This window comes from Chenopodium quinoa, unplaced genomic scaffold, assembly GCF_001683475.1.
Source record: "Chenopodium quinoa cultivar QQ74 unplaced genomic scaffold, ASM168347v1, whole genome shotgun sequence".
NCBI lineage: Eukaryota > Viridiplantae > Streptophyta > Magnoliopsida > Caryophyllales > Amaranthaceae > Chenopodium > Chenopodium quinoa.
The window spans coordinates 71,948-93,934 of record NW_018745590.1 but is presented as its reverse complement, the minus strand read 5'-3'; the positions used below and the strand labels follow the sequence as shown (position 1 = coordinate 93,934).

The following is a 21,987-nucleotide window of genomic DNA, read 5'->3' as shown; positions in this document are numbered from 1 at the left end:
CATTTTAAATGTTCTATTATACATATTTAGGTTTGCTCATTTTAATTTATTTGCTCATTTTGAATTTGATTGAAAATAAGAACATAATAACAGCAAAGTTCAATTTGCTCATTTTTATATGAATTTTCTCATTCCATATCCACTTTGCTCATTTCATATCCACTTTGTTCTATTATTCATATTTAGGTTTGCTCATTTTAATTTATTTGCTCATTTTGAATTTGATTGAAAATAAGAACACAAATAATTGATTCAATCACTATAAAGTTTAATCTGATATTATTAAAATCTCTATCAAATTAATCAAACCTAAATAATTGATTCAATTCAATCAAATAATTGATGCAATTAAACATTCAATTCGATTAATGTAATTTGAAAATTAACATGTAATTCAATTCGAAAATTAACATGCAATTCCAAATTTTTCAGAGATGTAAAATCAAAATATATTGAATATTCAGATTAACATGCAATTCAAAATTAAAATTACGAACAAACCTCAATGGTGGATGAAATTGCGACCGTTGAAATTTGCAAAAAGAAACCGTTGAAAATTTCAGAAAGAAACCGCTGAAATTTGCCGAAAGAAGAGCATACTCAGTGAATCGCCATTGATAAGTAAATCGCCATTGATGAGCTTTGAATTGCAGACAGAATAGAGGGGAGAGATAAATTAGATGCTGAAAGTTAGCTTGTAGGCAGGCTTATAATCTCAGCAGTTGGATTTCATCTAATCTAGCGGCTGAGATTTGTTCTCACATAAGGTGTGGGTTCTCACATAAAGGGTGGTTCTCACCGGATCCCGACCCTATGTATATATATATATATATATCGTGAGAAGTTTTCTTATGTGAGAACACTTTTTATGTTCTAAATTTTTACTCGTATATTCTAAATTTTAAATCTAATGTTCTAAACTTTTCCCTAGGTGTTCTAAATTAAATCAGATGTTCTAAATTAGTTCTCACATGTTCTAAACCATAAATTAGTTAAGTGGGATATTATAAATTTCGAATGACTTATTTCGAAATTTTAACTTATACAAGTATGTTCTAAATTTTAAAACGAGTGTGTGTTCTAAGATTTTTAGTTATATGTTCTAAATTTGATAGCATGTGTTCCAATTTTGACTCACATGTTCTATATTTTTACTTTTATGTTCAATATTTTTACTCCCATTTTCTATACTTTATACCAAGTATTCTAAATTTTTTTATTCACATGTTCTAAATTTCAAATCAGATGTTCTAAATTTTAATCATATGTTCTAAATTTTATAAAGCAAAATTTTTAAATTTTTACTCTCATGTTCTAATTTTTGAATCAGATGTTCTAAATTATTGCTCATTCACATGTTCAAAATTATTAGTCGTATGTTCTAAATTTAAACTTGAATCGCATGTTCTAAATTTTTTCTCGTATGTTCTAAATTTTTACTCACGTGTACTAAATTATAGATCAGTTCTCATATAAGTATGAATTCTCACATATGAACCTATTCTCACCGGATCCCTCCCCTATATATATATATATATGTATATATATATGTATATGTATATATATATGTATATGTATATATATATATATATGTATATATATATGTATATATATATGTATATATATATGAGAAGAATATCATTAATTATTAATAATAATAAGACATCTATTGGAGATATTCTAGTATATCTAGGATATTATTGTGATATTATTGTGCATATTTTTAGGAAACATATCTTGTGAAAAGATATGATAGAATATGTTAGGTTATTATTCTCCTAGCATTATATATACTTGTATGATGATCATTGTTATGAATGAGAAAACACAGTGATAATTTTGATGAATTGTGACTAATTTAACATGGTATCAAGAGCCTAGTTAAGATCAAAATTAATTTGTCTTCGTTTGTCCGATTTACATAATTGGTAAACGTTTACTGTGAGTTTGTGAGACGATTTTTTTTTCTCATTCCTTATTCCGTTGTAACTGATGACTGGTGGTGACGGCTCCGGTGGAGGAAAACCAAAAATTGACATGACTTATCATCTTGGCTCAAGTGATGGACCTGGAAATATAATTACTCCGATTCAGCTTCGGGGTGAGAACTATGATGAGTGGGCGAGGGCTATACGTACCTCGTTGAAGGCCAATCGGAAGTATGGCTTTATTGATGGCTCAGTTAACAAACCGGCAGATGAAGACAAGTTGAAGATTGGGCAGCCATTCATTCAATGTTGGTTGCCTGGATTTCGAACACTTTAGACTCCTCGGTGAGGGCTACAATTGGTGAGTATGATGATGCTCAACTATTGTGGAATAATCGGAAGAATCGCTTTTGTGTGGTGAGCGGTACCCGAATATGCCAATTGAAATTTTCCTTGGGAGAGTGTAAGCAAGGCAAGACTGATTCGATTGCCGTTTATTTTGGCAGAATAGCAAAAATATGGGATGAATTGCACACCTATCTTACGGTTTCCTCGTGCTCTTGTGGAGCGTGTAAGTGCAACATTGTTGCACAGGTGAAAAGATTGCGGCAAGAAGACATCGTCCATCACTTCTTGATTGGCTTGGATGATGCTTATGCTTCTCTTAGGGGTCAATTACTGGCTCAAGACCCTATTCCGACTGTAGACAAGGCGTATCAACAGCTAATTCAAGCTGAACGCTTGCGAGGAGGTGATACTGCTATTTTGTCCTCACGTGAGAATGCTATGGCATTCAAGGTGCAGCATGATTCTTCATCCAAACCGAGTCGAGGAAGTGAAAATTCAGACAAATTGTGCATTTATTGTAATCGGCAAGGTCATGACGAATCAGATTGTTATCAACTTAATGGGTACCCACCCTGGTGGGGTGATCGGACTCGGGGCGGCAGAGGCCGAGGTCGTGGTGATTCGGGCACAAACAAAGGAGGACGTGGAGGTCGTGGTGGGGGTCGAGGCAACTCCGCAACTGCTGCCCCTGTGCGTGCTAATAAAACAGGGGGGCAAGCTGCCTCTTCTGCTTCTTCAAGTGCTACGGCAGCAGATGGGGCTGCCCTTTCGGGAGTCACTTCGGCTCAAATCCAGCAGATCATTGAGCACTTAGCAAACATGAAACCGAAACTTCAGGGTAAGGATAAAACAGATTGGATTGTTGACACCGGCGCATCCAATCATGTGACTTGTGATTTATCTCTATTGACGAATGTTTCTAATGTTCAACATTTTCCGGTTGGACTACCAGACGGGAAAAGTGCCAATGCTTCTAAAATTGGAACCGTGACTTTGCAAGGGGGTTTGAAAATTGAGAATGTTCTTTTCGTACATCAATTAAATTGCAATTTAATTTCTGCAACGCAATTATGTGATGAATCTAATTGCACTCTGCAATTTACTAACAAAATTTGTGTTATACAGGACCTAACGACGAGGAAGGTGATTGGAGCGGGTGAACGAGTAGATGGACTATATTATTTTCGAGGTGTTCCGGGAGTGAAGGCTTTGAAGATAGACAGTGATCGTTCGACGGAGTTGTGGCATCAACGATTGGGGCACCCTTCGTGAAAAGTTCTACAATCCCTTCCATTTGTGAGTATTTCTAGTAGTAGTCTCAAAAATAAATCATGTGATGTATGCCCTCGGGCAAAACAACATAGGAGTAGTTTTCCTAATAGCAACAATAGGGCCAGTCGTATGTTTGAACTTATTCATGTTGATCTATGGGGACCTTACAAGGTTGCTTCGACTTGTGGTTCCCATTATTTCTTGACTATAGTAGATGATTTTTCAAGAGGAGTATGGACGTATTTATTGCGTAATAAAACTGAATTTGAATTGATGTTCCTTAACTTTGTTGCTTTGGTTAAACGTCAATTTGAGCATGACATTAAACTTGTTCGTAGTGACAACGACACGAAATTTAATTCCTTACGTGATTATTTTTTTGCTAATGGGATAATATTTGAGACTTCTTGTGTTGGGACTCCTCAACAAAATGGTCGTGTTGAGCGTAAGCATCAACATATTCTTAATGTGGCTCGTGCTTTGAGATTTCAAGCAAATTTACCTCTTCGATTTTGGGGGGAGTGTGTTCAAGCGGCTTGTCACTTGATAAATCGTACACCATCTAGATTACTTGATTATAAGACTCCGTATGAGATTTTATTTGATAAAAGACCTTCATATGAATATATAAAGGTATTTGGGTGCTTGTGTTATGCTCATAATCAACGTAGCAAAAGAGACAAGTTTGCTAATAGAAGCCGCAAGTGTGTATTTCTGGGGTATCCCTTTGGTAAAAAGGGGTGGATGTTGTATGATTTGGAGACCAAAGAGAGATTTATTTCTCGTGATGTTCAATTTTTTGAGGGTGAGTTCCCTTTTCTTTTACCCACTGCCGAGGGAGTAGAAGCTGCTACTCATGCTCAGGTTGAAGAACATTTTGCAAGTGATGATGATTTAAGTAGTAATCATGATGTTGGGGATTGGAGGTTGAACATGAGAACATTGCTGAGAACATAGGTGAGGGGGGGCTGCGGCATGACCACCCAGACCCCAACCAACCCGTGGCTGGGACTGCCAGCAGCACTGAGACGCTTGGTGGGTCTCCAGCGCACGCTAGTGGCAGTGTGAAGCCCCAGGCAGGTCCGGATTCCTCTCTGGCAGCATCCGAGGCACAACGACAGCAGTTAGGTGCCTCTGTCGAGGACCTTGAGCATGCTGAAATACCCAGTGACATGGGAAAGGGAATGCGTACAAAGTTGCCTTCCGTCAAGCTCCGCGATTATGTGACCCATACAATCCGAAATAATAGTCCATTCGCATCTCAAAGTTCATCTGCATCACCCTCCTCAAGTACTGTCTATCCCATAACACATTTTGTTGATTCTCATCGGTTTTCTGTGAAACATAGAAAATATATTGCAGCAATTACAGGTGGTAATGAGCCAAAAAATTTTAAAGAGGCTATGAGGCATGAGGGATGGAGAAAAGCAATGGCCGATGAAATTCAACCACTTGAAGACCAAGGCACGTGGGTGCTAGATGATTTACCACTTGGAAAGAAAGCTCTCGGTAGCAAATGGGTATACAAAGAGAAGTATGATGAGCACGGGAATTTGCAACGATTGAAGGCAAGACTAGTCATATTTGGAAATCACCAGGTCGAAGGCCTAGACTATAATGAGACATTCGCTCCGGTGGCAAAGATGGTGACGGTTCGAACTTTTCTTGCAGTTGCAGTAGTAAAAAACTGGGAAGTCCATCAAATGGACGTTCACAATGCTTTCTTACATGGTGACTTGGAGGAAGAGGTATACATGAAAATTCCCATTGGTTTTAACAAAGATAATTCTGGGAAAGTGTGTAGAATGAAAAAGTCATTGTATGGCTTGAAGCAGGCACCTCGTTGTTGGTTTGCAAAATTAACAACGACATTGAAAAAATATGGTTTTAAACAATCATATTATGATTATTATCTTTTTACTCTGACGAGAGGGAATATGCAACTTAATGTGCTAGTCTATGTCGATGATTTAATTGTTGCAGGGAATGATAAATCTGCATTGTTGTCATTCAAAACATATTTAGGGAACTGCTTCAAGATGAAAGACTTGGGTGTTCTGAAATATTTTTTGGGCCTAGAGATAGCTCGAAGCAATCAGGGAATTTTCATGTGTCGGAGAAAGTATGCCTTAGACATTATTACAGAAACAGGGTTGATTGATGCGAAACCTGCAGATTTTCCCATGGAGCAAAATCACAGGCTAGCTCTGGCAGATGGGAATCTATTTGGTGATGTGGAGCGGTATAGACGTCTTATAGGACGTTTAATTTATTTAGCTGTCACTAGGCCGGACTTGGCCTATTGTGTGCATATTTTGTCTCAATTTATGCAGAGCCCGAGAGTAGAGCACTGGGATGCTGCTTTGCGTGTTGTGAGATATCTGAAGAAGAGTCCAGGTCAGGGTATTCTCCTGAGGTCCGATAGTGCTCTGCAGTTGGAAGGATGGTGTGATTCGGATTGGGCGAGTTGTCCATTATCTCGGCGTTCGTTGACAGGTTGGTTTGTGTTTCTTGGTTTATCTCCCGTGTCATGGAAGACTAAGAAACAACCCACGGTTGCTATGAGCTCTGCCGAAGCAGAGTATAGGTCTATGTCTGCTTGTTCTCGTGAGTTGAAGTGGCTTAAGCGGCTTCTCAGAGATTTAGGTGTGCGACATGACAGTGGCATGCACCTATATTGTGACAGTCAGTCGGCATTGTATATTGCGAAAAATCCGGTGTTTCATGAGTGGACGAAACATATTGAAGCTGATTGTCATTTTGTTAGAGATGCTATTACAGAGGGTCTTATTAGTCCGTCATATGTGCCTACGACGCTTCACTTGGCTGACATTTTCACTAAGGCTTTGGGAAAAGTCAAGTTTGAATTTTTACTCCGCAAGTTGGGCATATATGATCCAGAGGGAGCCCCAGTTAATCTCAGGGATTAACAATTTTAGTTTATCTCCTCTCACAACTTTATGCATGGATTTCTGTGCCTCTTTATTATTTTACTTTTATCATTTAAAAAATAAAATAAAATGATTAGATTGTGAGAGGAGATATATTCACAGATTTATCTCAGAGAGAAACTTGAATTTACCCTATGATCCATATGCTCCAACTTGAGGGGGGTATTGGAGATATTCTAGTATATCTAGGATATTATTGTGATATTATTGTGCATATTTTTAGGAAACATATCTTGTGAAAAGATATGATAGAATATGTTAGGTTATTATTCTCCTAGCATTATATATACTTGTATGATGGCCATTGTTATGAATGAGAAAACACAGTGATAATTTTGATGAATTGTGACTAATTTAACAACATCATTTAAAATCTCTATAAAGATTAGTAAAACACAACTCAAATCTCCAATGCAAAATTGACGAAAGACTCCAAACCCTTTTGAACCACCTTCCTAATTGATAATTCCAAAATAAAATTTAGCATACCAACTTTAAGAATTAAAAACCCAAAGAATAAGTTGGTAATAAATTCGCCTTCTCACATATATATGGATTGAATAAAGAAGAAAAAATAGATCAGAACATCGAAAGATAATACGACAATGTTCTTTAGAAAATATTCTAATTTCTTCACAGTTAGGGTCTGTTCACATTTACATAACTGAGCTAAACTGAATTGCTGGGCTGAACTGAATTGAATGGAGCTTAAATTAGATGAATATTTTATGACAGAAGAAAATTAGGAAATGATTGAAGCTGAACTAATTGAAGCTGAATTTAATTGAACTGAACTGAAATTAAGTGAGCATGCCCTAAGATTTTAAGCTAGAAGGAGCTTGGTTTATCTAAATATAGAGAGCTAGGAAAGAGAAATGGTAATTTGTGTAGATTGTTATACAAAATTATTGGTAAATGGAGCATGCTTGTGAATCAATCTATTTGAATTTTTTTTTTTTTTTTGTTTTGAAAAAAAAAAACGTAATTGCACATTTGCATGTATAAATTGTGTTAAAAAAAGACTTTTAAAAATATGCGCATCCGGGGAATCGAACCCCGGTCAGTACCGTGGGAGGGTACTATGATACCACTACACTAGATGCGCTTCGTTGGCACATCACAAGTTCAGTACATATAAATATCAAGTACTCCGTAGTAAATATATATATATATATATAAAAAAAAAAAAAAAAAAAACAGTCTAATATTAATATTTTACGACGTTAAAGACTTGCAAAATTATAAATACCAAGTATTATGCAGAGCGCAGACTCCTCCATGATGTCAATTTCTCATTTTTATGTGCATTTTTAGAAGGAGGAACTTCTTTAAAAACTACACTAAAATTCTAAAGATAAATTTCGTGGTTTCTCTTATTACGGAGTAATATTGTTAGAATTCAGAGCTCTTAGAGATTGTTTGGTTCAACAAATTGGAATGAAACGGATTGAGAACCCATATAGGAACTACATACTTTAATACCGTATAATTTAAAATGACAATTTTTACAATCGCATTTGTAATTCCCAGATATAACCCTTCTCCTTCTACTAAGCCCATCAGCCTACAAACACATTACCAACCCTTCTACTAGTATTAATTTATCATCAGGCTCACTTCATTTCTTCTTTCACCATCACTACTACTAGACGTCTCTGTAACTAATTACCTAAATGTTTTGTCATTTCATCCATTGAAGGCAATCATAGATACAAGGGCTACCATAAGTCCATAACTCCTAATAATATCAATTTTCACAATTGAAATTCAAGCATTATATAATACTGGGGATTGATTTAGGATTTCAAATTAAATTAATTCCTTCATCCAAACACTACCTTACTGAATTCCAAATATACTACGTACGTCAATTAGGTATTATATAATCTAAAGATATTTAGTGATCGATAAAAACACTTTCAACAATAAAGTATGTCATAAATTATTTTTTTATGATCTGATATGAACTTATTGTTTCTGATTTGATCTATATTTTTTTTTCCCGATTAAGTTCAAAATGAACTAAAACATGGCCTAAGTTTCAACCAAATTTGACAAAGTCCAATTAGTTCCAATTAAGTCTGAAAAGGTACAATAAGTTCAGCCTTTCTCCACTGTCCTCTCTCCTCCCTCCAAAAACCATAACCTCCATCATATTGTTGAATTTTAGAGGGACTTTCATCCAATTTTATCAGTGGAAAGCTCCCATCTTTGTTTTTTGTCTTTTCCTTTTTTTTTTTTTTTTGTTTGCTATAGGTTTATACTTTATAATAAGTCTTCTTCTTTTAGGAGGAACGTTTCTCTCCTATAAGAATGGGCTTTTCTACTTCGTCATTTTTCTCTTTCAAAAGAAAAGGTTTGTTGTTCTTTTTTTGAGAGGGTGTTTGCTGGATTGCTGTAGAGTTGTTTCATGGTTAAATTAAGAGTTGTGCGGGATTGAAAAAGAGGTTAATTTATTATAGATGTCGTATGACTTTTTTTTATTTATAAATCAATCTTTGTAAAATATTATGTGAGATATATAAAATATTTATTATAAAAAGTGGGTGTAAAAGTATGATAACAGTAAGTGAAATATAGTAAAAGGTTGGGTGAATGTAATATAGTAAGTAAATACGGAAACGTGCCAAGTATTATAGGATTTATAGGCAAGGTTTTTTTTTTCAATTTTAACAAGAAATTGATAAGGAGTATGTTATTTTTCCAGGGAATACAAAGTCTAGTTCATTACTGTAAAAGGATATGAATAGAATTAAAACGTTTCCACAGGTCCTGAACTGCTACAACTAAAACTGAGGGCTTGTAAATAACAGCACCTTGTGTAAGACAGGCCTTGTCAATTTGTCATATCGATGCCTTGATGGTCATATACAGTGAGCCCTGTCACTAAAATTTACAATTTTTTATTTTTCTCTGGTAGTTTCTCTAGCAATTCCGGTATTATTTCGAACAGGTCACCAACAAGCCCATAGTCCGCCACCTGCAAAACAAAAAGTATGCTAAGTTCAAATTTTAAAAAAAAAAAATAGCGTGATAGTAGCGTTCTGTGATAAACCTGAGTTGTTGGAACTTGGAAGGGACCAAAGGGTGACTAGAGATGATTCCTCAGGCATAATCTTCAATTTTTGGAAGGCAGCATCTAATACTAATTTCCATGCATAAATCATATCATACGAGTTTCGACTATATATGAAGTTCTTTATGTGCAACACGGAGAAAAGTGATCATACTAATTCCCATATTGGAGGGCCAAGTTTTATATCAGTTCTGAATTATCATGCATCTATATAACATGTCTTAACATGATCTATTCCGTGGCAATGTGTCAAATTAAAGTATGGATATTGCATTAGTTCCACATTGGCTCACCAATATGCAATCCAATTTATAATTCCTCATCAGTGAGAAAAGAAGGGGGGAGGAAGATGTACACTCATAATTGCTGTAATACAGCGTTTCCAGATGCAAATGTACTTTCATGAATCAAAGGTACAGAAAATCAAATATAAATGCAATTTAGCAATAAAGATAAGAAAACTGTTTTCCTACCTGGAATATGGGGGCATCTGCATCCTTATTTATCGCTACAATGACTTTGGAGTCTCTCATGCCAGCCACGTGTTGAATGGCTCCTGATACCCCAAAAGCCATGTACAGCTCTGGCGCAACAATTTTTCCTGTCTGTCCAACCTGAAACAAAGACAAAGAAAAAGTGGAAAAAATAAAACTCAAAGTTAAAAATGAACATGTTCAGTAAACTATATGATGAATAAATTTATATTTTTCAGTCTATAAGCACCAACATTGAATTGAGTGTTGCATACCATCAATGGAAAACTATCTAGAGAATCTACTATGGATCAAAAACAGAGATTGTATTGGCGATAAAAGCTTTCTGTCTGACTCAACCAAAATTTTACTTTACATTGTAGCCTCCTCATTTGTGAAGGCGTCCATGGCTCTATGCAATCTGGATGTTGATGTTGTCATAGTTATACCAGCATATTGTTGATATTTAATATTGTTGAAGCGCATAGGACATTTAATACTTTGTATTTGTTTAGCCTTCAGTCCTTCACCCCACCTACACCCCCTCCTCCCCCTCCCCAACAACACACACACAAAGGATGTATGAGTTTCTTTCTAAAATGTATTCTTTATATTCCATGCAAAATAATTACCTTAGTAGATTTGATGGCATTTTTTTTGAGTTCCAAGATTTTGAAACTAAGACTTATTTGAGTTCTTTATGTAGGAAGTGCTATCAATTTTAGAGGTACAATTTAAAAATGTTTCTGTTGATCTGTTCATAAAAAGCTTCAACCTGCACCCTTTTATTGTGAAATTACAAATATTAAACACAGGGAACTAGACAATGAAAACAAAAAACCTAATTTTATAAGATGATACAGATCTTAGATCAAGCAGTCTACAAGTACAATAAGGATTCAGGAGCACTGATTTACCTGTAATTCATTGGGAATGAATCCTGCATCAACAGCAGCACGTGTAGCTCCAACTAGAAGGAAGCAAGGAAAAAACAAACACAGGTTAAATACCTGCTATGTTACAAATGTTAAGCACAGAAGAACTGTGTAAAAGATATTTAACTCAAGCTCAAAGTTATGTAAAGTAATCAACAAACATATGTTAAATGCTTTTAAATACCTGCTGCATCAAGTTTCTCAGCAAGCTTCTCGATCATCTTGAAATTCTCAGCACTTTTTAAACCTCGTCCTCCGGTCACTACAATGCGTGCATTTCCAAGATCTGGGCGCTCGGTTTCCTGAGTGCTACGCTTTACAAATCTAGATTTCTCCAGAATTTCTGCAAAGGAACTACCAGAATCAGAGCTCATAAAAACTATACTTACAAGCACAGATTTACATGTCATGACTCGGAAGTCGGAATTGTATAAGTCGCCATCCAATACCACCCTGACTGAGGCTCTCATTTAATATAATCTAAATCAAAATTAAGATGGCAATTGCTACCATCACTGCCAAGTGTGACAACAGAAAAGTTTGTATTTAAACTAAACACAGACCTTCACCAAAGGCTGAGAGATCAACCTGAGTAATGGGAGCAGCATCGGATCTTGTTTCAGATGCTGGAACTGGAAATGAAGGAGCACGGACAGTCAAGATGCATGGAGACTCACCAGTATATTTAACTGTACAAAGAGCATTTCCAGCATATATTGGCCTGTCATAGTCATCCACACATAAAATCCAGTGGGTTTTAAAATAATAGTCTTAGCAATTTTATCAAGAAGAAAAAGGAATATAACAATAAAATCCAAATTAGAACGATGGGTCAGATGCATAAACCAAGAATCTATTTTAGGTGGTCATCTACAAAGATCCTCTTCCTCCATTCACTTTTATACAGTGCTACATGCTTTTGCAAACCAACTTTCACTAAATCATCCATTATTCACTCCCTAGATCCAAGTCATCTTTAGTCTCCCTCAACTTCTTTTGACAATTCCAATAGCCAAACCCTTCACCTTCATTACCAATGCATCATATTTTATTCTCCCTAAGATAATCTTTAATATTTGTAACTCCAACTTTCCCCGAATATCTACATTCCTAATTTTATTTTTCATAGTGTTACCAACTTAACACACATCCATCTCAACATATACATCTATGCTACATGTTTTTTTTTTTTTTTTTTTTTTTTTAATGTACTCCTTAAATGTCCAACATTTGTCTGCTAGTTTTGTGAGATAACAAAAGCAGATAGTAGTAGTAAAAGTACCTCACAAATTGATGAGACCCAGATATCTCAGTTACATCAGTTACTGGAGAAACATCTAAAAGCGCAGCTGCACGGGGCAATATATTTTTACCAAATGAGCCAGAAGCAGCAAGAATATGTGTGTATCCACCTTTCTTCTGAACTAATTCAACCAGATTTGCCCAAGTTTCAGCTAAAGGATGCATAAATTTATCTGAATCAGCCACAAGCACCTACAAGACAAATCATTAGCACAAGCTTAGTACTGTGAAAGTTTTTCCACTCTACAAGTTCAAGGTACATACTTCTAAATAAGTTAAGGTAACCATGATGATCCAATCAAAAGGCATATTTTAGTAAACCCAATGGAAGAATTGGCTTTCAAAAATACAAAGTAGAATTTTAGACCGCTGCTCAAGGCTTCTCAGAACAAAATAAAAAGGATATGACAAGTTTGTATGGTATACAACTCATTGCCAGCTTTTTCCAACTCTTACTAGAAAAACCACCACTATTCAGAAGGTAACTCCATGAAAACTATTGTTCCCAAATTACTAGATGTGACTACAAATGGTAGTGAAATAAAAACTTCTACTTCTATTGGCTATCTAGCTCAAATTTTCAGTAGTGTCAATAAGTTGCTCATTTCTTTGTTTTGTGTATTCTTTGTTTTACCCTATGTTACTTGGACTCGGATGAAGTGTCCAATTAGACACGGGTGTCCAAGTATCGGACTCGCCCATTTTCTTGAAAAAAACTGTGTTTTTAGTTAAAAATGAAGTGTCCAAGTGTCGGTGTCGGTGTCCGACACGAGTCGTGTCGACACGGACACGTGAGGTAAATGAAAGAGTCCGAGTAACATAGGTTTTACCACTTATCTCAAAATTCTTTGTTTGGATTAACTTTGTTCAAATATTTTAAGTCATTGAAACCGCCAAGCGAATGATATTATCCTATAAGTCTACATTCAATAAGAAAAGGCACATACCTGCGAAACTAAGGGATGGCACAAGGAAGCATGTGTTGCAGCTTGTTGGAGAGAGGGACCAGAACCGGCCAATAGCATGGAGATCGAATTATCCTTACTTAAACACTTTGCAGCCTCTACAGAACTAATAGACGATGACTTGATGGAACCTCCTTCATGTTCAGCCAACACCAATGTGCTAATCTATTCCATTAAGCAGAAGATATAGCCTCATTAAACACAAATAAGGTGAGCAACTTCATGTATTCGACAGAGTCACAATATGATGATAATAATTGATGATTGATACAACATGTTACATGTATAGGCTATAGCCACTTTTAAAATAGAAATGACCTCCATGATTTAGCCACATTTTAAAAACTAGAGTAAGCATGCAAAATTTGGAAAACAAAGATTTGCTTATAAAGTTACAACATTTGATCAGTATATCAGAAAATGTAAAAGTTAAAAGAAGGAAGCAACAAACTACACGAGGTGCAAGCATTGCATAAACATATGATGATGGTCACAACAGCATAAAAATAGACAGTTGAATCCAGAAGACATGGAGAGAGCAATTACTGAGACAGGCCAAAACCAAGAACCACATTCACCAGACTCACATACCATTGTTTAATAGAAGAAAGGCGTTTAGTAAAGATAACAAATATCTAATACAGATATATGAACGATAAAAACATTAAGGAGGAGCAAAGGGAAGCTCAGTTGGCAGGAGCTTCCCCTCTTGAATCCACATCACAGGTTTGATGTTCACCACGAATAAAGGGTTTGGGTGGGGTTTGTAGGTTAGTCCTCAAAGAAGGCAAAGCTTATTCGTTACCCAACAAAAACACACAGCAGGACCATTAACGAAATTTATTACTGAATTATGCACTCTTTTACAATATCTAATACAGAAACGTGACATTTCAAATCAATTTCACCATTAGACAATTGAAGCAATCATACAACCGCTAAAATAAAAACACACAACAGCAGTCAGACTATCTAGCACGGAGTCAGAACTTTAGAAGTGCACAGCTCAATCGAACCAACCTGCGAATCAAAGGAGCTAACAGCTAACTAAAATTTTATTGCAGTTTACTGATGAATAAACTGTGTAACAAGGAAATCCATATTCAAACTTTCGATAGCTAACCTTCCAAATAATTACATTAAACCATTACTTACTAGCATTGCAAGTAATCAGACCAAAAATATCAGCCCTAATTGACCATGAATTCTCCACAACAATCAAATATGTATTTCAGTGATTACTTTCAATTTCCAAACAACATCACATAATTTAAATTCAATTGATCAATCCAACAGTAAACTAAGTTCGAATTTAAACAGTCCAAACAATTACAAAACACAAAATTAACAATCAATCGATCAAAAAAACATTGTAAATTGGTTAAAATTCCAATCTAATACTAAAAATAAATTCGACAGTAATGCAATGATCAACTCCCTCACCCCTAGAACTTGAAATGATTGAAGAAAAAGAAGCTTACAAATCGTGAAGTGGTGGATTGTCGGAGAGAAAAGCTTGCGTTGCGAAGTCGGAAAGCCCTAAGCATTGCTCCAATCGCCATTGAAGAAGAAGAAGAAAGGGAGAGGTTGATTGGGAGGAGAGAGAGAGTAGAAAAACGTAAAGGATTTGTATTTGTACTTCTTATTTAAATTGCTCCTAATTACTAAATTGACACATGAAGATTGTACATGCACTAGTTTAATTGAAACTAGTCACATGATATGAGTCACTAAGCTTATCCATGTCCAGCACTTGGAGTTTCCTTCCTGAATTTTGTTAACTCGAGTTTTTTTTAGTACTATGTCTAGTACTCCTTTTTTTTCTTGATTCCACATACCTTATTTTCCTCTCTCTCATACTCTATGTACCTTTTTCTTACACCTAATTGCTACCTTAAGCTCTAAAGATGGTTAATAGGTGGAAATCATTATCCTTAAATAGTGGTAATTGCTACATAAGTCTTCTAACTGAACACTTGGCAATGGTAATGGTTTAATACTTTAATCAAATCTGTTTACAATACACAAAAAATACTCTTATTAAACACGTTCTTAAAGTGGTTTGAGTATTACTTCTCCCAATACATTTTATTTGTAACTTTTGAATATTTTATGTATCACAAATTATATCCAAAGTTGCACATAATATGACGGAGGTAGTAGATAATTTTTAACGTAAAAATCTTTTGACACAAGAATGGAGCATGGAGTATATCGGATCTTATCCTCCGCTTTATTGTTAGAACTGTCACATATTACAACAACCTTGTTTGGTAAAGAGATTTTTGAAAAGTTTATAATTATTAAACACTATTAGAGGTAAGCAATTTTAGAAAAAGGACTTTATAAGAACTTTTTAAAATTAGCTTATTGAACAATTAACTTTTTTAGTATTTTTTTTTTTTTTGGAAAATAAAATTTTATTACCAAAGAGAGAAAGTTACAACTTACAAGAGCTAAGTTATAACTACCACCAGAACGCCACAAGACCTGTATAACATGCCAACCCCCAAAAATCAGTTCTAGATCCTATCCTAGCCACCTTCTAGGATGGGTTCTAGGAAGGGCCTAGAACAAACTGGACTCAGATTTCCAGCCACCTTCTAGGAAGGGTTCTGGAAACCAGGACCAGACAACAACACTAGCAGCAAACTACAAGGCAAACAACCCAAAAACCACCAAAACAACAAAAGCCTAAACATACAAAGGTTTTCTATTAGAGACAAGGCATCTACAAGCAAACTGCAAGCTTGAAACCTCTGCCAAACCCAGAACAGCAGCACCTAGCAAGCACCAGACCAGCTGCCACCCAGAGCTAGCAAACAACAACAAGAACAGAACCAACAGAAGAGCAGAACCAGCTGCCACTTTAGCCAAAAAACCAGACCAGCAACAGCAAATAAACTGCACCACCTGCCAAAACAGCAGCAACCAAAACAGCAGCTCTAGCAGAAACCATAACAGCAACCGCAAACAACTGCAACAGCAACAAAACCAACACAGCACTGCAGCAGCATACAGAAACAACACACAGTACAAAAACAGCAACACAGCAACAGAAGTTGAACAGAAGCAGAACTGAGCAGCAGCATCACATCAGTTCAGCAGCAAGCAACAGAATAGCAACAGCAGACCAGCTGCTGACTATCACAGCAGCTTAACAGTAGAAACAGCAGCTGAGGAGCAGCAGCACAGGACAACAACAATATCTGAACAACAGCAGCACAACAGTGCACCAACAGCAGCAAAGCAGCAAGGCAGCAGAGTAGCAGGGCAACAGCAACAGCCTGCAGCACAACACCAGAACAGCAGAGCAGCAGGGAAACAGAAACATCAGATCAGTAGCAGCCAGAAGCATGGCAACAAACCAGCAGGGCAGTAGCAGAGAAGCAGCAGCCATCAGCTTTATATATTTTTTTTTATAAAACTGAAAAAAGCTTCAAAGAGCAAACCAGCAGCAACAACACAGCACTCAATAACCCAAAAGAGCAACAAAAGCAAAACCAGCAAAAACAAACCCAAAACTAGAAATCAGCACTCAGAAACTAGGAATCAGAAATATCAAGAACCAGCAACAACACCAGAAAACCAGAGAAGCAGAAGCAGCCCTAAACAATCAAAAATTTGCTTCCCGCCGGGATTCTACAGACTGAATGAAAGACAATATCCCTAACAAGGGCATCAACAGATTTGCAGCACCCAGTAAACAAGACTGCATTCCTCTGAATCCATATACCATAAACCGTTTCAGTAAAGGCTACATGGATCACTTTGTTTTTCAATCTGGAACTTCTGCAGATTTTCTTCATCCAATCAATCTCATCACTAAACTGTTGAACACGCTTGGAAACATGTAAATTTTTTTAGTATTAAATACACTAAACCAACTACAATAAACATCTATTCATATTTACTTAACACTTTTATACGACCAACTATTTACAACCCGCTAATCAAATCATCTAATATAACAAGCTAGTCAAACCAATCCATAACCTTTAAAAGCCAAATCCAAGGGTGAAGGTAGCTGATTTTTTTGCTTTTTCCTTAGGAACAGTGTAGTTCCAGTTATACCCTTACTTCCTGCCTATTTTTTTTGTTGAAATCCCTTATGAACAGTGTTTTGACGTCCATGCCCTTCTTCTTTTTATTTTCTTTTTGATTTTTTTGTTTCTGATACTATGTTTTTCGTTTTTTTTAACAGAAAACAGGTTGCACGTGGAGCTGTTTGCTCATGTATGTGATGAGCTGTACACATCATCCTAAATCCTAATCCTAAACAGAGAGGCATTAAGTGGATTGTTATGGAGAGGAGAGACATTAAGTGGATTGTTATGGAGAGGATCTAATTGTTATGGTTAATGTAGTTATTTGTTGTTGTACTTCTTAATTTTGGATTATTATAGCACCTTGTAATAAGAAATTGTAGCTGATTGTTAATGAACTCTGGTGGTTTTGAATTCGTACTTTGAACACTGTTACTTTAAAAATTCAGATTGTGTTAGGTTGTTAATTTGCCAATTTTGGATTATTATAACACCTTGTAATGAGAAATTGTGGCTGATTGCTAATGAACTCTGGTGGTTTTGAATTCGCAGTTTAAATATTATTGTATTAAAATTTCAGGTGGTGTTGGGTTGTTAATCTAATTATTTGTTGTTGTGCTTGTTAATTTTGAATTATTATACCACATTGCCATGAGAAATTATGTCTGGTTTAAAATAAATTCTTTTGGTTTTGAATTCGTAGTAGTTTCGATTAATGATGTTGTTATGTTGTTAATTTGGGTATTTTGCAAGGCTTGAGCCTTGAATTAGTTGTGGTAGTTTGCAGGACTTTCAATTAGCTGTAAATTTTGTTTACAGTAGTTATTTTATGAATTAGTCAGGAAATTATTTACTTAAGTTTTATTTAAAATGTGATTGGAATATGGTTTGAAATTAGATGATGGATTTATGGTGATTGTTAGTGTGAAATTTGGTGAGCTACGTGGGTTGTAGTCTATTGCCTGTTGGTTAAAAGGTTGTTACTTGGATATTACAGTGATCATATTAGCTCACTCTATTGCTCAGGGGATTTAAGGGTGGGTGCGCATGCTGCTCAAAGTTGTGGTTGACGGTGTGGGTAATGATGCCTAATACCTCTTAAAGCATTCTTTGGCTCGCAGGTTTAGGTGTTCAATTCAGGACTATATAAAAGGTCTTGTAGTGTTGATTTTTAATCAGCAAAATAGAGGCAGTTGAGCTAGAAACAAAGGAGGAGTGGAATAGGAATAGGTGAGGAACTTAATTAGCTTATCTTAATCAGGTGGCTTTCTGGTGTAAATTCCATGAAATCTATATGAATTAATATATGATCGTCTTCATTTGTATGCATGATTGCAATTGATTGTATTACCAAAATATTGTACTAAACCTTGGGAAAATAACATTGGACATTATACATAAAGATCATGACAAAGCTATTGATAATTCATAGATTGTACTATGTGGATTTATAACATTGTTCCTTGGTTAGCCTGATGGGAGTAATTTTGAGGCTGAAATTATTGCAGTGACACTTTTAGATTGTTTTTAATGTTTTGGTGTTGAAATATAATGTTAGTGTTGTTAACAGTTTTAGTTCTATCATTTGAAGAGAATGGTTGCTAAAAAACAAAATTTTGTTTACTCATGGTCATAATACAGTGAAGGGGAAATGAAAGGGAATACGAGATTAGATAGTGTGGTATTATGAGCTAATTAGTTTAAGTGTTTGTGTTAGGATTTAGTGTGGTTTAATATTATTAGGTTGGTTGATTGGGTGTTTAGGATAAAATTCTATGTTTGTGGTTGAATATGGATAAAATGAAATTTTGGCTTTAGATTAATTGGTTGTTTGTTGATGCCTTGTTGTTAATGCCTGTGGATGGTGATTAATAATGTTGGTATTTTGAGTGGTTAGTTTATTTTAGTTTTGATGGCTTTGTTTTGATATCTGTTGTGAGTTGTAAACAAGTATTGATGAGAATGGGTTGCTAAAAAGAATATAATTGTGTTTAGGAATGGTCATGATACAGTCGAGGGACAATCAAAATGAAGCCTGGATTAGATAACGTAGTATTATGATCTAATAAGTTTGAGTGTTTGTGTTAGGATTTATTGTGTTTTTATCTAATTAGCTTGGTTTGGCAGATGTTTAGGATAAAGTGTTATTATTGTGACTAAAAATGGATAGAATAGATTTTTGGCTTTAGAGTAATGGATGTTTGTTGATGGTTTCGTGTTAATGCCCATGGATAGTGATTACTGGTGTTGGTATTTTTATTGATCTGTTTATTTTGGTTCTGATGATTTTGTTCTGATTTCTGATGCAGGTTGTAAACAAGTGTTGCTGATTGCTTTGCTAGCTGTAAAATTTGCTGTGAGTGCTCATTTTCATCTGTTAGTTTTGAAGTTTTAATGTTCTTGGGAGATGTCTGTTTGGTATGCTATTGTTTGGTTTATGCATGTGTTGCCATGATCGAGTGTGTTGCTGCTATATGTTGTTGTTTTGCGCTGCTATTATGCTTGTTTCGTATGTGTGTTTGCCTTTCAGAGTTTGTTGTATGGTGGAACTGTGCTATTTGGTGCTTTAAGGGTGTGTTCTGTTTGTTGTTGTAGGGAATATTTCAAGCATTAAACCCCTAGCTTGAACCCCACTGTGATCATACACTAAAGTACGGTGGCGTCCAAAAGGGAAGAAGATAGAGCAAAAGAGTCGCCAACAAGTTTTAGGAACTTGTAAACCGTTCACAGGATGAAGGTTACACCCCTTAACAATCCAAGAGATCGTCAACTCCATAAGGTCTAGAACCAAATAAGGGTTCGGGGATGAAGGTACAAATCCAACCTAAAAGAGATTGAACCTGCCCTAATAGTAGACCTCTACTTTATTCTGATCGTATTCATGTGCGCTTTATAATTAACATGCAATCAATAGGATTAACCCTAAACCTGTTTAATCTGTGTTGGTTGAATTTAATGCTGACAGGGTAAAGTCGTATCCCCTAATCAAAAATAATTACCTAAATCACTAACTAAGGTAGATAGGGAAGTAGGGTCGAACTCCACAGGGAAACAGGTCTTTTTAATTCTAATTAATTAATATAATCTAAATTATCTAAGTAACCAATATTTTAAATGTGAATTCTATACTACGAAGAATGAGTTTAGGGAGAAAAGAATCAATAATAAGGAAACCTAGGGTCACAGGTTCACCAATAATTAATATTCCGGGATAGAACGAAGTAATTAATAATTAACAATGCATAGATAACATGATTAACAGGCTCTCGCAATTTATTAATCAACAAAGATCTAACAGGCTCTCGCAATTTATTAGACCTAAGTTCCTATTAAAAATAGCCTTTAATATTAAATCAACATCTGCTCGATTCATCAATTCAATATTGCTAAACATTCACAATCAAATTACATCTGCTCGATTCATAATCTAATTGCAAAGAATTAAAACAATTCAATAGGAAATTATCATGCAATATCAACAATCAATAATAACAAACTATCCCTTCATATTAATTATGGATCCCCATAAACCCTAGAATTAAACTACTCACTAATCATCATAATTAAACCAATCAAATAAATAAATAAGAACATAATCAAGAAAACAATTAAAATAGCTAAAATTAAAAAGGGAAGAAATTGTACCAAACTAAATCTGGAATTAATGAAGGAATTAAGAACAAGAGTTAGAGAGAATTTAAGAGAGAGAAAAATACTAAGTAGAGAGAGAAAGTCTAAGAGAAAGAAGGTAAGTAAATAATTCGTACAAAACGTATAAATACTTCTCCTAAAACAAGAATTAACTAAACTTAATCAGACACTAGGAAAAACACGCGCCTGATCGGGCGAAGGGGCGCCCGATCGGGCCCGCCTTTTTTACCACGCCCAGTCTAATATGCCGCGCCCGATCGAGCCTACACTCACCCGATCGGGCGCGCCTTTTTTTGATAGCAGTCATGCGCGCATCCGCCCGATCGGGCGTATGCTTGCCCGATCGGGCCCGGTCTTCATCTTCAAGGCTTGGACTTCGATTGGGTTAGATTTCTCAGCCCAATCCATATTTCCTCTCGGGTCTCGAATACATGGTCCAATTGCCTCGTGATCCAAATAACCGAGCCCTTAATCACCGGCTCGATGGCTCTAGCCGGCCTTGGGCTCCAAAAGTGGTCGTGTTCCTCCAATGCTCGTAGTCGCTTCATAAAAATCCCGGGAAAATGCTCCAAAGGTGCAATTCCCTGCAAAACTTAACCAAAACTACGAAAACACATATTAGTAATAAAAGTGGCCCGAAAGAGCCAAAAACACTACTAATAATGACCACGGGACGGGGGTAAAACACTATATAAAATAGACATATCAAATGCACAAATAAATCTATTATTGGCGATCACTTGAAATCATAATCAAATTAACCCTAACAAGATTATTAATTATCTTATTAAGCGTGATTACAAGCACAAATTCCCTTTAAACATGCATAAAAGGCGTGATCAAGCAATAAAAATAAATATCATCAACCAACATAATAATAATCAAAATAAATATCATCATTATAAAATTATAATCATAAAAATAAATTATAATTAAAACAATCATAATAATCATAATATCAATAATAATAATGATCATCACAATAACAATTATAATAAATATTATAATCATAAAATCATAATCATAGCAATCATAATTAA

General features: G+C 35.5%; 2 protein-coding genes and 1 non-coding gene across 3 annotated transcripts; 1 reads left to right on the top strand and 2 right to left on the bottom strand.

The window, feature by feature from the left end:
• Positions 1–1,709: 1,709 nt before the first annotated feature.
• LOC110716543 lies at positions 1,710–3,818 on the top strand. Its single transcript, XM_021895174.1, has 2 exons — positions 1,710–3,114; positions 3,402–3,818. Exons 1-2 carry the CDS (start codon positions 2,235–2,237, stop codon positions 3,434–3,436), a joined length of 915 nt encoding a protein of 304 aa, XP_021750866.1. The 5' UTR covers positions 1,710–2,234; the 3' UTR covers positions 3,437–3,818.
• A 3,715-nt stretch (positions 3,819–7,533) lies between these two features.
• TRNAG-CCC lies at positions 7,534–7,604 on the bottom strand. The gene has a single exon. It is a non-coding gene; the product is annotated as a tRNA-Gly (tRNA).
• Positions 7,605–9,102: 1,498 nt separating this feature from the next.
• On the bottom strand, positions 9,103–14,945 carry LOC110716542 (electron transfer flavoprotein subunit alpha, mitochondrial-like). Its single transcript, XM_021895172.1, has 8 exons — positions 14,732–14,945; positions 13,233–13,415; positions 12,266–12,477; positions 11,547–11,704; positions 11,168–11,326; positions 10,966–11,018; positions 10,049–10,189; positions 9,103–9,479 (listed from the first exon to the last, which is right to left on the bottom strand). Exons 1-8 carry the CDS (start codon positions 14,810–14,812, stop codon positions 9,393–9,395), a joined length of 1,074 nt encoding a protein of 357 aa, XP_021750864.1. The 5' UTR covers positions 14,813–14,945; the 3' UTR covers positions 9,103–9,392.
• Positions 14,946–21,987: the final 7,042 nt, after the last annotated feature.

Excerpts from the sequence above, each read along its gene's own strand:
- LOC110716543 (XM_021895174.1), top strand. The coding sequence starts at position 2,235 with ATGTTGGTTGCCTGGATTTCGAACACTTTAGACTCCTCGGTGAGGGCT. Across the intron at positions 3,115-3,401 it reads CATGAAACCGAAACTTCAGG|GACCTAACGACGAGGAAGGT; the intron begins GTAAGGATAAAA and ends TGTGTTATACAG.
- LOC110716542 (XM_021895172.1), bottom strand. The coding sequence starts at position 14,812 with ATGGCGATTGGAGCAATGCTTAGGGCTTTCCGACTTCGCAACGCAAGC. Across the intron at positions 11,019-11,167 it reads TGAGAAACTTGATGCAGCAG|TTGGAGCTACACGTGCTGCT; the intron begins GTATTTAAAAGC and ends GCTTCCTTCTAG. Across the intron at positions 10,190-10,965 it reads TCATTCCCAATGAATTACAG|GTTGGACAGACAGGAAAAAT; the intron begins GTAAATCAGTGC and ends TCTTTGTTTCAG.